The 14718-nt window shown below is 36.0% G+C and overlaps 1 protein-coding gene across 1 annotated transcript; it reads left to right on the forward strand.

Moving 5' to 3' along the window:
- Positions 1 to 2715: 2715 nt before the first annotated feature.
- LOC139354091 (putative cyclin-dependent serine/threonine-protein kinase DDB_G0272797/DDB_G0274007) lies at positions 2716 to 12596 on the forward strand. Its single transcript, XM_070998352.1, has 4 exons — positions 2716 to 3081; positions 10220 to 10462; positions 12173 to 12474; positions 12572 to 12596. The coding sequence occupies exons 1-4, from the start codon at positions 2716 to 2718 to the stop codon at positions 12594 to 12596; spliced, it is 936 nt and encodes a 311-aa protein (XP_070854453.1).
- The last annotated feature ends 2122 nt before the right edge of the window (positions 12597 to 14718 follow it).

Genomic DNA, 14718 nt, shown 5'->3' on the forward strand with positions numbered 1-14718 from the left:
GTCTCTAATATAAATAATGCTGAAACAACGGAGATCAAAAAAATTAAAGGAGTAAAGGCGAGTGTGACCTCAAAATTAACTATTAACGATTTTCGAGATTGCTTGTATAAAAAAAATAAGCAAGTTGGAACAATGTACTTATTTAAATCGAAATTACATCAAATTTATACGCAAGAGTATACAAAAGTCACCCTAAACTATTTAGATGATAAGCGCTATATAAAAGAGAATAATATAGACACACTTGCATGGGGTCACAAAGATATAGCCTACTAAGTTAAGCTAAAAATAAAAAAAATTGTCTTTTTTATTTTCTTTATACAAATATATTACATTTTATTTTGCGAAATAAAAATTTTAAACATAAATGACCACAGTTATATGTCTTGAATTTTTGTTCATTTCTATAGTTATATTCAATGGGTGGTTTTAAATATTTCACAATTTCAATGGGCGGTTGCAAATCACCAAAACTATCATAGTATTCTTTATAATTTCTATTCTTGAAATATGCTACCCAATGCGTACCACTATCGCTTTCGTTATCTAAATTAATTATCCCACATTCGTTGGTCCATGGTTTCTTGGGGAGACGATCACGCATAAAAACACCACGAAAGTGTCTAAAATGCTGTTTACCAAAATCAATTAAATCAATATTGGTAAGTGCTTGTTTGGGTAGCATATTTATTAGTTTTTTGGTGAATATGGCTTATAAAATAGTCCATATCCTTTCTTATAAGGTTTCAGGAAAAGTCCTTTTCCCATCGCAATTGATTCCATATAGCGGTTATGACGTGTCGCTTCGGCTAATTGTTCTTTACCATTTTTGACAGCGTTTATTGCTTTAGCAACAGCAGATCCACCACTAGCAAGACCACCAACTGCACCAAGTGCAGTCAATATTGGTATCAACGGTAGGAATCAACCAATTTTTGGTAATGGTATCACCCTCGGAATATTGGAGATAATATTCGCTAGACCTCGTCTTCGTCCTCGTTGTCCTCGTTGTCCTCGATGAAAACTAGGTGGGATTGATTGTTGAGATATCTGAATTGCTTCATCGATACTCGTAGGATTTCTTCGTTTCAAAATTCGCTTCGTTTGACTCACAATGCTTGCGAATGATTTTTTTCTTGTTTGTCGATGACGTCGACGTTGTTTTTTTTTTATTACTAGCTGGTTTCCTCTTACGTTGACGTCGATGAGATTTGTTTTTAGACATACCTAGACCGAATTTAACTTTTGTTTTCATAGCGTTAGTCACAAACCAAGCAGCAGAACGTTCTTTTAGACCGCTATCTTTTGCTTTAAAACGTTCCCACGCTCTATCACCTAATATATCATCGGCCTGATGACGATTTTTCAGGTCTTTGAATTGTGAATATGCAATATCGTGTTCTCGACACGCTGCATCTAGCGGATTAATCCCTTTGTCTCCACGTTTCAAACGCTCTGCAAGTTTTGTGCCTGGTCCACAAAATTGATATCCTGGCAAATGAAGTTCAATTGGTAGTTTGTTAATCAAGTTGTTAACGAGTCCACTACCAATTCGATACTGATATGAATTTAATTTATGTTTATAATTTATACGCATTATTGCATTTCCTTTTTTTTTTGTTTTTTGTTTATGACTATTCTGTTTCAATGACAATCGTATATTAAACAAAAACGAAATATATACTCAAATATTTATAGTATTTTCATTAGTAGTTGTAAAAATTTGTCCAATAAAACAACCACAACAACAACAGCAACAACAACAACAACAAAATGAGATTTATAAAACAAACCAGACAAATTAAAGTTCGAAATGTCGATCAAATTTGTGGTGAGGGGGATAGGAGTGGAAAAATTATGCATTGCCCATTGTTACCGAATTCGATACGCGCTCTAATTGTGGGGCCATCTAATTGTGGAAAGACAAACGTAATGATAAGTTTGATCGAAAGTCCCAATGGACTTAAATTTCAAAATATATACATTTATTCAAAATCGTTGTATCAGCCAAAGTATCAATATTTAATGAAATTGATTAAACCAATTAAGGGGATACACATGTTCACGTTCTCAGACAAGGAAAAAGTCGTCAGTCCAGAAAGAGCTAGACCACACTCAATAATGATATTTGATGACGTAATCTGTGATAAGCAAACAGCAATAAGAGATTATTTCTGTATGGGTCGCCACAAACTCCTTCTATCTATGTCAAACTTATACAAAAATACCAAAACATTTAATACGTGACAACGCTAATTTGATTATAATTTTTAAACAAGATGAAATGAATATTAAACATATTTACAATAATCATGTTATAGGCGATATGACTTTTAAGCAATTTATAAAAATTTGTGAGGAATGCTGGAAGCAAAAATATGAATTTATCATAAGTAAAGATAATGATATTGATAAAGGACGATATAGAAAAGGATTCGATAGTTTTATACATCTATAATCATCATCATCTCTCGATCAGCTCTGGATCAGCTCGGCATCAGCTTTGGATCAGCTCTGGATCAGCTCTGAATCAGCTTCGGATCAGCTTTGGATCAGCTTTAGATCAGCTTTTGGATCAGCTATATATATATATATATATATACAACAACAACAACAACAACAACCACAGCAGCAATGGTGAAATCAAAAAATAAGACTAAAGTGTTGGATGATCTGATTCAAACCAGATTGTTGTTGACACAGAAATTGAAGAGCATGAAGTCGAATGAAATGGATCGAATTAATATGCTGGAAAATACCTTTAAACCAATTACAAAACCTTTGAATGTGATTGCGGAAAATTTTCTAAAAAAGAACAAGAAGGCAAATAAATACAACGTTGAGAATCCGACTAACTCGAACAACAACAACAATAATAAGCGTGAACTGATAAAATATGATGATCATCAGCATCGAGGTCTTCAAGAAGGAGAGCAACAGCAGCAGCAGCAGCAGCAACAACAACAACAAAAACAACAACATGTTGAAATGCTTAAACACAAAAGACGATACTCTCCAAAGAGGGTTATGCGAAGAAGACTAGACAACACCGACAACACAAACAACGATTTGGAGATAAAAGTGAGAAAATTTAAATCCTATAATGCAAACAGAAGGAAAAGAAGACCTTATCAACGAAGAAACATCCAGCATGAGGATGCTGCTGCTGCTGCTGCTGCTAATGATGATGCTGCTAATGTGTTTGATATGGAATTTAGTCGTCCGCAAATAACGAGTTTTCCAATAACCAACAACAACAACCCACCCGACTTGTTAGATACTTCCAACGATATCCTATCAGACTATACTTCATTTTTGGATAGTCAAAGAGCAAAATACTCTAATTTATTAGAAAAAAACAGTCCTGCACACACACTAAAACGGGGGAACGATGATGACCACAATGCAGTAATTAGTAGTAGTACATCTGCTGCTCTCCCTCTCCCTCTCCCTCCTGCTCCCCCTGCCCCCCCAGCTCTCCCTGCTGCTGCTGCTGCTGTTGATGATGATGATGATGATTATGATTTAAAATTAAGTCTTTTTAAAAATCTCAAACGTAATGCTAACATTGAGAATTTATCTTTAGCAGCAGTCCAGCCTAATAACAAGAGATACAAATTACCTTTTAATCTGCTACAAAGAGATTCTATGCTTGAAAAAAGTCGTAAGGTCAATGGTCCCAAATTTAATAGATTTAAAAAAACAGCACAGGCATCGTCATCGAACATTATAAATTTTATACCGAGATCATACACACACACACAAAAAAAACGAAGTGCTCACACAGAAAATTTACCTCTGCCTCAGTCTTCTTCTTCTTCTTCTTCCTCTAATAAAAGATTAAAATTAATCGAAAAAAGAGATTCTATGCTTGAGAAAAGTTTTTTGATAAATGGACCCAGATATCCAAGATATAACAAGACAAAAATTGCAGATTTATTTGCTGAATTCTTCCAATCTACTTATAGTTCTGTTTCATGGTCTAATTCTAGCTACCCTAATCACTTAAACAGGGCAAATTGTATTTTTTCTCCTGTAATCACCGAGAGTTCTCTCTTAAGGGATTTAGAAACTATAACGCCAACCTATTCTCCGGGGCCAGATGGACTCCCTGGGTGTGTTCTTAAGTTTTGTGCCCGAACTATTTGTAAACCCATTCTTAAACTTTTTAATTTGTCTATCTCATCATCTGTTTTTCCTACTATCTGGAAAGATTCTTTTATTATTCCACTCCACAAAAAGGGTGCGAAGGTTAATGCTCAGAACTATAGAGGAATCTCCAAATTGTCTGCAATTCCTAAAACATTTGAACGCATTATTACCTCTCAGTTGCAACATTTGTGCTCCTCTTTAATATCGCCGTGTCAACATGGTTTTGTTAAGCGTAGATCGACCACCACTAACCTGCTCGAATTGACATCTTTTGTACTAGATGGATTTAACAAAAAATTACAGACGGACGTTATATATACAGATTTTAGTAAAGCCTTTGACTCTGTTAACCACTCTCTTCTTTTATTCAAATTAGATCTGCTTGGGTTTCCGAATAATCTGTTAACTTGGATTTCAAGTTATTTGAATGGTAGATCTCAGAGGGTTTTATTCAAAAACGCTGTTTCCAAGATGATCAACGTGACATCTGGAGTGCCTCAGGGCAGTCATTTAGGCCCTTTGCTGTTTACTCTGTTTATAAATGATCTTCCTTCTATCGTAAATCACTCTCGTGTACTAATGTATGCTGATGATGTTAAGCTTTGTTTTTCATATAATAATATTGAATCTGGTTTCTGCTTGCAGTCAGACTTAAATAGATTCCAGGAATGGTGTCAGTAGAACCTTTTGAATTTAAACTATCTTAAATGCAACGTTATGACTTTTTATAGGGGTACGCCAACGTTCATGAGTTACTCTCTTCAGAACATGTCCTTGGACCGAATATACTCAGTAAACGATTTAGGTGTTCTCCTAGATCCTAAACTTAAATTTGACTCCCACATAACCTCTACTGTAAATAAAGCTATGAGTGTTCTTGGGTTTATAAAGCGTTGGTCTAAAGAATTTGATGATCCATACACTACCAAATTATTATTTACCTCACTTGTCCGACCTAATTTAGAATACCGTTCTTCCGTTTGGAGTCCTCAGTATCAAGTGCACATTGACCGTATAGAGTCCGTACAGAAACAATTTCTTCTTTTTGCCTTACGTGGTTTGAACTGGGATCAAAACGTCAGGTTGCCTTCTTACTCGAGTAGATTGCTATTAATTAATTTGCCTACTCTAGTAAGCCGTAGAATTATGATTGGTACTATTTTTATGAATAATCTTATCAGAGGCGATATTGATTCTGTAGATTTGGTAAGCCGCCTAAGTTTCAATGTTCCTGTTAGACTAATGCGAAACTACCATCCTATTAACTTGCCACGATGTTCATCTAATTTTAGTCAGCATGAGCCCTTTCGCGTTCTTTCTAATAATTATAACAACCTGTATCATTTAATTTGTTCCTCAACTTCTATCCCTGTACTAAAAACTAAAATCTTAGCTCATTTGCTTTAATCTTGTTGATCTATGTTTTGACCTGTCTTTATTTGTTCTATGTACCTTCCTCGCGAACCGTATTTGCCCGAAATAAAAATGGGCCCGCGCGTAACAAGCACGTGCTTGGTGTCGTTTGGGCCACTTGTTTGTACTGCTCTTAGTGCATCAACGTTCAACAATAATTAAAACAACAGCCACAACAACAACAACAACAACAGCAACAAAACAACAACAATGTGATCAAAAAGGAAAAACAAATTGCAATCAAGAGAAAAGTTTCGATCAAGAAATCACCGTTTTTGCATAATATTCAGCTCTTAAAAAGTCAAAAACAATTGGACATGTTGTATGGTCTGAATATAAAAGAAAATGGTGAATGGTATTTTGCCAATAGTAAATTGAAATAAAATAATAATACAATTATTATTGATAAGGAAAAATGGAAATTGACTCCTGGTCTATTTCAATTGTTATTTCACACGAAGCCCGCGCATTATTCAAATCTGGACTTGAAAAATTATCGAGATATTCTCTTAAGAACAAACGCACACAAACGAAAATATCAGAATAGTTCACAAGTTAAGGGGTCTAAATCATTTAAGTATCAGCATATTATAAAAAATCTATTCAAACCGAAAACACAACTTATTGGTAAAGGTTTGCTTACAACACAAACAGCAGCAGCAGCAGCAGCAGCAACAACAAAATCTTACTCCAAGGAGGATAGAGGATACAAGTATTGGGATGATCCGAATGAATTAATCGAGAGATTACGATTACTATTAGCATCCGAGAGTTCTGGAAATACCAATCACAAAAACGAAATTATATCCATTATTGAAGAGCTTAGAGAGGCAAATATAATAAAATGAATCAGATTTATAAATTTGGTGAAAGCTTGTCGTCCGGAGGAGTAGGAGGAGGAGGAGGAGGAGTAGGAGGAGCAAGTCTAAAAAAATTCATTTTAAATCGACAAGAGAAAACGGATATTGATTTAAACATCTTGAGACAGAGCATAAATATTTTAAAAATAAATAATTACATTGGAAACAAACCTTCAATCAGAGGTCAGTGAAAGTGCGAATCTTATAAAATTAGCTCTAGAGGACTACTCTCAAGATATTTATACTAAGTATATAGAGCGATTAGAAGAAAATATTCAACGGCTTGAGGACGTTCTCTTTAAATTACTCTCTACACAGCTACCTACGGATGAGGTGAAAAAAAATTAAAGTACAGTTCCCCATTGTTGTTAAATATATTGACAATAAAATAAAACAAAATGAGTGACAACAACAACAACAACAACAACTTGAATGCAGATAAAAGACAACTCACCGAAGAGTTGCATAGACAAGGACGAAAAAATTTTATCAGACGACGTGTGATAATGAAGGGGATAGATGATTTATGGCAAGCCGATTTAGTTGAAATGATACGCTATCAATTATATAATAAGGGATATCGTTATCTTTTAACTGTTATTGACACGTTTTCGAAGCAAGCATGGGCTGTTGCTATTAAAAACAAAACAGGAGACAGCGTCACAAAGAGTATGAAAAGCATTTTCGATGATGCACAAAGAAAACCTAAAAACTTGCAAACAGATGATGGTAAAGAATTTTTCAATAAGACATTTCAAAATCTGATGAAATTAAATCATATTAATCATTATTCAACGTATAGTATTTTAAAAGCCAGCATCGTTGAACGATTTAATAGAACCATCAAAAATATGATGTGGAAAGGTAGGTAAGGTAGCTACAAATGGATTAATATCTATAAGGCATTGATTGCTAAATATAATAACACATAAAACAATTCTGATGGCGCCAAACGATGTAAGTTTTCTAAAGGAAGAATTACTCCTCCAAACCGTTTACAATCATCTGAAAATCACTCATAAGTCAAAATTCAAAGTTGACGATTATGTGCGAATAAGTAAATATAAACATGTGTTCGAAAAAGGTTATACTCCAAACTGGACAACTGAGATATTCCAAATCAAACGGATACAAAATACCAATCCCATTACGTATATATTGAAAGATTATCAGGGAAATGATATTAAGGGAGGATTTTACGAATATGAGCTGATGAAAACTAAATTTCCCGATACATATCTAGTGGAGAAGGTTATTAAACGTCGAAATGGTAGAGCATTCGTTAAATGGTTAGGATTCTCATCAGAGCATAATTCCTGGATTGATTTGTAAACACACACACACACACACACACACGCAGCATACTATATATGTGTATGTGTAAAGCCTATAAACATTTCATTCCCTCCCGAACCGTTAAGATGTCGATAACATTAACACTAACAGGCAATATGTCAGTACTTGTTGCAGAATATTTTCCTCCAATTGAACTTGAACAGAACTATCAGTGTGCGTTAATCAGTCTGGACACTTATAATTCGATTCCAAACGTTGACGTAGACAATAATTTATTTCATATTGGTAAACATTTGATAAAAATCCCCGTAGGTTCCTATGAAATCAGCGATATTAATGATCTATTGACACGAAACTATAGAAAGTTAACACAGAATGAGACCGACGGAAGTCCCAAATTCTATCTAGTTCCAAACTATAACACTTTGCAATCAGAAATTTTCTCTGCAACTGATGAAATATATTTCAATAAGGAAAAGTCAATCGGCTCTTTATTGGGATTCACTTCGAATATATTAAGCCCTAATATATTACATACTTCTGATAAGGCAATTGATATCACAAAAATTAATACCATTTGTGTACAATGCAATATTATAAATGGTACATATATAAACAACGAAACAACACACACACTACATCAGTTTGCGCTTGTCGTTAGTCCTGGATATAAAATAACTGAGGTACCACAAAATGTTATATATCTACCAGTAAACACAAAAGAAATACATTCGATAACTTTAAAAATCTGTGATCAAGACGGTAATCTGATTAATTTTCGCGGTGAAAGAATTACAATAAGATTACATTTAAAACCAATATAAAAAAATGATTATATACAACAACAACAACAACAACAACGTCTATAAAAAGGCATTATCACTCAATTCTCCCTCACTCGCTTCACCAACGCTGACCAGATTAGCTACTCGACAACAACAACGACGGCGACGACAACAAAAACAAATCCCATTAACGGAGTGCAATAAAAAATTTTTATTGAGTTTAGGATTCAAATTAAAAAAAAAAAATGTCACATATAATTAACGTGCTCGAGAAACCGACTATTGATAATTCAATAATAAAGAAAGATTATCATAGTTATTCACCCTATTTGCGAACGTATGAGAACAATGACGAAATTCGGATTGCCATACAAAATCAAGATTTGTATGTGTTGCCGAGCGAAAGTTTTCTTCACATTCAAGGGCATATCACAAAAGTTGATGATCAAATCGAAACCACAATAGCTTTATTGAATAATTGCATGGCGTATCTAATTAGTGAAATACGATATGAATTGAATGGTATTGAAATTGATCGAACACGACATTTGGGTGTAACAAGCGATTTAAAAAATTATTTATCAATTAAACGAAATCAAGAACACTTGCTCGAAAATTGTGGATGGTCCATCACAGACAATTTAAAACTTGAAAGAGGAAACTTTAATTTTTGCGTGCCGTTGAATCTGTTACTTGGATTTGCTGAGGACTACAATAAAATACTGCTGAATGGGAAACACGAGCTAGTTCTATTAAGAGGAAAAGATAACGATGATGTTTATAAGAGCACTGCTGTAGCTTTAACAATGAGTCAATTGAAAATGACGATTTCGAGCATTGTTTGGAAAATGCCCCATGTACAATTGTCTGATGCTTATAAATTGAACATGTTTAATGTGATAAACAAACAAACGCCATTATTGATTCCCTTCAGGAGTTGGGATATATACTATAACCCAGTAGTTCCACAGACAACTACATTTATTTGGAGTGTTAAATTAGCTGCTGAAACTGAACGCCCTCGCTATGTTATTATCGCATTTAAAAACAATAAGAAGTATGTTCATTGTGATTTAGTCGATGTGAAAGTATATCTCAATTCTGAAGTATATCCGTATGACGGATTAAATCAAAATTTTTCTTATAATAGATATGCACTATTATACGATTTGTATATCAATTTTCAAAAAAGTTACTACGGATGTGAGTCACAACCGTTATTATCGCTAGAGACTTATAAAAATAAGGCTCCCATTATTGTCTTAGATGTAACGCATCAAAATGAAGCAGTAAAAAGTGGACCCATTGATATACGAATTGAGATTAAAACACAAACCCTTCAAAAACATCTGCATACTGTCTCATAATTCATGATAAATTATTCGAATATACACCGCTATCAAACGAGGTTAGAAAAATATTATAAATATATATATATATACAATGTACGTATATGTGAATATTTTTTCTATTGCGTTCTCTGTGAGAATGCAAGCAAGCAAGCAAGCATTAGTAGCAAGTCGAACTGCCAGCTAGAAACTACAATCAAAACGAGAATAAAAACCAAAAAAAAAAAATATAAAAAATAAAAATAAAAATGTTGCGAATAATAATCATTGTAATTATTTTACTATTCGGTTGCAATTTCGGGGAGGGAAACTGTAATCATATTCCGAATCCTGAATTTGCTTCTATTTTGAATATCACCAATAGTATCAATACAAATACAAAAAGTGTACATTATCGAACAACGAGGTGTTAAAAGTAAACCTCTCATTAGAATTTATGAGACAACCATTATCAACACCACCACCACCAACCACAACAATAAAACCCAGTGAGTGGGTGGAATTGATAACTGAATCGTCAACACCAACACCACCAGCAGCACCACCAACATCAACAGCTAACGATGAGGACAATGCCGAGGATAATATTAAAGTTACGGTTGATCAAGTAATCGAATTGTTTCAAGGAGAAAAATATTGGAGGAATACTGAATGCAACAGTACCATTCTATAGGCACTTTAATCTCCAATATAAAGAGTCGGCTATATCAATTCGTTGTTTGTATAAGCTATCAGCCCAAAACAAATGCAGCTAATACTCAATAATCAGTAGAGAGAGCCAAAGCCAGAGCCCGAGAGAGAGAGACGTCAAAAAAAAAAAAATTTATATTCTTTATACCTATATATTATACATGCATTCATGCATTTTTTTACTTTAATCACAATTCTGTAAAACTAGTCTCTAGGCATTCACCCACAGGGAAAGTATATAATCGCATAATAAAAATTAATAATAAATACACAAAATGAAAATAATTATGGTTTTGATATTATTATTTGTACTTGGAATCCTCGTTGGAATAGCGTCAGTAAAAAGCGAATATGATATCAAAAAAATTCCCTAACAAACGGAAATTAAATACTCTAGTCTTGATCTCGTTGTAAACGAAACATTGACTGTCAAAGTAAATTTAATTTTTGAACTTAATACCGCATTTGTGGAAGTGATTCGAGAGAGCAGCAGCAGCAGCAGCAGCAACAACAAAAATCAAAATGATATTAGATTTAAACGAGATTTGGTACTATTCGAACATATGCCTCTTACTTTCCCCACGATCGATGAGGTAGTTGAAAATTTCCGCCGAGAGTTAATTAGAAAAGAAGAGGATATTGGTGGAATAATTGACGCACCCGCTGTAATTTGTAGATATTTCAAATTAAGATACTTGAGAAGTATTGTCAATATTCGATGCAATTATCATAGCGATTTCGAAAACAAAACATTACGAATTTTTTGTCATCACTATAATGCTGTAAGCAATACCAATGAGCGAAACCTGATAGAGAAAAATTAATTTTTTGAACGAGACTTTACCAACGATGAGGGAGATGATTATTACGATAAAGCCAACCCCACCAACCTTCAGTTAGAGAGACACATCGGAACGTATAACATCAATGATTATCAACAGGTTTTGCATATGAATATTCAATAATAACAACACACAAAAAAAAAAAAAATAATGACATTTACAAAAAAAATTATTGATTTTATTCAAAATTATCTACACATTCTGTCGCCCGAGGATAAAGAAACTCTCCAAAGTATACATATGCGATTAGAACATATTAAAAATTTAAATATTACCTTTAATCAAATGGAAACGAATAAAGAGATGAGTACAACTTATGCTGCTGCTGCTGATGATGTAGTAGATTGTGAAAAAGAACAACATTTCAAGTACATACAACAAAAATTGGTTGATGAACATGACGCATTACAAATTATGACTTCCTATCAAATTTTGTAAGTATACTACTTATAAATATATATATATCAGTTATTTTATTTGTTATATATATTTCAAATCAACATCATCATCATCGTCATCATCTAGTATATCCGAATAATAAGTGGGAGGCTTCCTGTGTTGTTTGTGTGTGTGTATTATAGAGCGAGAGATTGTAAAAAGGAAAACAAAGAAAATGGGGGGAAAATTAAGGCAAAATAGAATGTGATATATAGTATATAGATTCAGCTATAAAATTGAGTGTATGTTGATCAGTAGATTTAGTATGTTGAAAATTATTCTTGAGTCTCTCTCTTAAGCATTTCGAACAAAAAAAATGCATATTCGCGTATTCCTATTACTGTTAGTATGCGCAGTCGCTAAAATCACTTCAAATCAAACAACAACAACAACAACACCACAACCCCCGACAACAACAGAAACAGCAACAGCAACAACAACAACAACAACAACAACAACAACACAAACAACAACCAGCACCAAAGAACCAGACTCATCAGCAGCAGCAGCAGCAGCAGCAGGAGCAGCAGACAACACAACAGCAGCAACACAAACAACAACCAGCATCAAAGAACCAGACTCATCATCAGGAGCAGCAGCAGCAGCAGACAACGATGACGTTTCAAAAACATCACTTGTACCAAAATATGTCTATCATATTAACATTACTATTATATTTTTATTATTGCTTTTGTTAGTCTATCTTGCAATTGTAATATTTCAAATAATCTTTTCTTGTTATATAGACTGCATCAAAGTTGCGATGACTGAAGATACAGCATCAGCAGTTCGAAATAATAATAATAATAATCACGAACTTAATAATGCATATTGTACTCAAAATATTTAAAAAACAAAAAAAAAATTAGAAATAAATTAAAATTCTAATATGTCATATTGTGGTGAAACTAAAAAAAAAAATCGTATTTAATATTGGGGTGAGCGGGAGGGAGGGCGGGTGGTAGGGCGGGTGGTAGAGCGGGAGGGAGAGCGAGAGCGGGAGGGAGGGCGGTTGGTAGAGCGAAAGCGGGATTTTTTTATCACTCACTTGTTGTGCAGTTGAGGAATTTAAATCACCCACTCAGCCAATAAATTTAAAACACTTTATTTCTTCGTTATCACAAGAAAAAAATACAAAAAATAAAAATACATACTTTGTATTGCAAGTGATTGTGTGTGTTTTTTTTTTTTTTTTTTTTATTAAATAAGCTTAAATATATACAAGAATATAAGTGGTAGAAGAAGAGAAGAGGTAGAAAAAGTTCCGATCCCGCGGGACTGCCGCAAAGCTATACTTCGCGGGACGGATGGCGGTCAGGTTGCCGCTCGTCCTTATGACTCCATGCGTCGACTCCGTTCTCGACGCCTAAGATCCTTCAGGATGCCAGCGGCCATGTTGGCTATCGCGTCCCACTTGCTTTGATCTTCCAGCATGCAGCTGATCACGTTGTCCGCTGTCAGGTTACATACGGTTGTCGTTTCAGCTTCGGCTCGGTTCCTATCGTATAGGGGGCAGATGAATAGCGCGTGCTCCGCGTCTTCGATGCTTCCTGTGCCGCAGTGGTCGTAGTAGGGGTTTGGCTCGTGCTTAAACCTATGCAGGTATTCCTTAAAGCATCCGTGCCCGGAGATCATCTGCGTGAGGTAGTCTACCTGTCCGTGTCGTCTCTGCAGCCAGGGGGTTAGACTGGGAATTAGCCTGAGCGTCCACCGCCCTGTGGTCGCATTGTTCCACCTCATTTGCCATGCCTCGATCGTGTTGCCGCGTTGGGTCCTGCTCCCTGTGCTCCCAGTTCTTCGTTCTGCCGCCAGCAGGTGTATCGGTATAGTACCGGCTACCACTAGCGCGGCTTCCTCAGATACCGTGCAGAAGCTGCTTGTGATGCGCAGTGCGCAGCGTCTGTAGACAGCTTTGCACTGGCGGCTGTATGATGCGGTCTTCATAGCCTCGGCCCATATGGGCGCGGCGTACATTATGATAGATGTCACCACTGTCGCTATAATCCTTCTGCTGTGCTGCTTTGGTCCTCGAGTATTGGCCATCATCCTTGAGATGGCTGCAGTCGATCTGGATGCTTTGGCTGCGGCATACGATAGGTGCGTCTTAAACGATAACCTGTGGTCGATCAGTACTCCAAGATACTTGATTGAGGCGCTTGTTTCTATTAGAGTTGATCCGACTCGTATTGTGGCCTTCTCCACAGTCTTCCTGCTGCTTATGAGCACTGCCTCCGTTTTGTGCTCAGCGACTGCTAACCCGTTGTCTGCGAGCCAGCACATAAGGGTGTCTATCGAGAGGCTGCATCTATCCGTGATCTCATCGAGGGTTTTCGCTACCGTTACCAGCGCTATGTCGTCCGCAAATCCCACAACTGTGCATCCTTCGGGTAGTACCTGCCTTAGGATCCCGTCGTACATGACGTTCCACAGTATCGGGCCCAGGACTGAGCCTTGAGGTACTCCTCCTGTCACCAGGTACTCGTGCTCTCCGGCATCAGAGGAATATGTGAGCACTCTGTCCTTGAAGTAGTACGCTACGAGCTCGATCAGGTAGTTCGAGATTCCCATGCGCTGGAGTGCCTGCAGGACAAGGTTCCAGTTGGCAGAGTTGAAGGCATTCTTGACGTCCAGGGTGCAGACGAGGCAGTACTCTTTTGAGCCACCTAGCCACCTTTCTCCTTCGATTGCGTTAGCAGCCAGTTGGGTGACCGTTTGGATCGCGTCAATAGTGCTTCTCTTTCTCCGGAAGCCACACTGGTGGTCCGATAACGCTCTGAGTTGGTCGAGTTCTTTTTCGAGGTGGGTGCAGATTATGCAATCGAATATTTTCCCCGTTGTATTCAGCATACATAGGGGTCTGTATGAGGATGCGTCGTCGTTCAACTTGCCCGGT

This window comes from Drosophila suzukii, assembly GCF_043229965.1.
Source record: "Drosophila suzukii chromosome 2 unlocalized genomic scaffold, CBGP_Dsuzu_IsoJpt1.0 scf_2c, whole genome shotgun sequence".
Classification (NCBI taxonomy): Eukaryota; Metazoa; Arthropoda; class Insecta; order Diptera; family Drosophilidae; genus Drosophila; species Drosophila suzukii.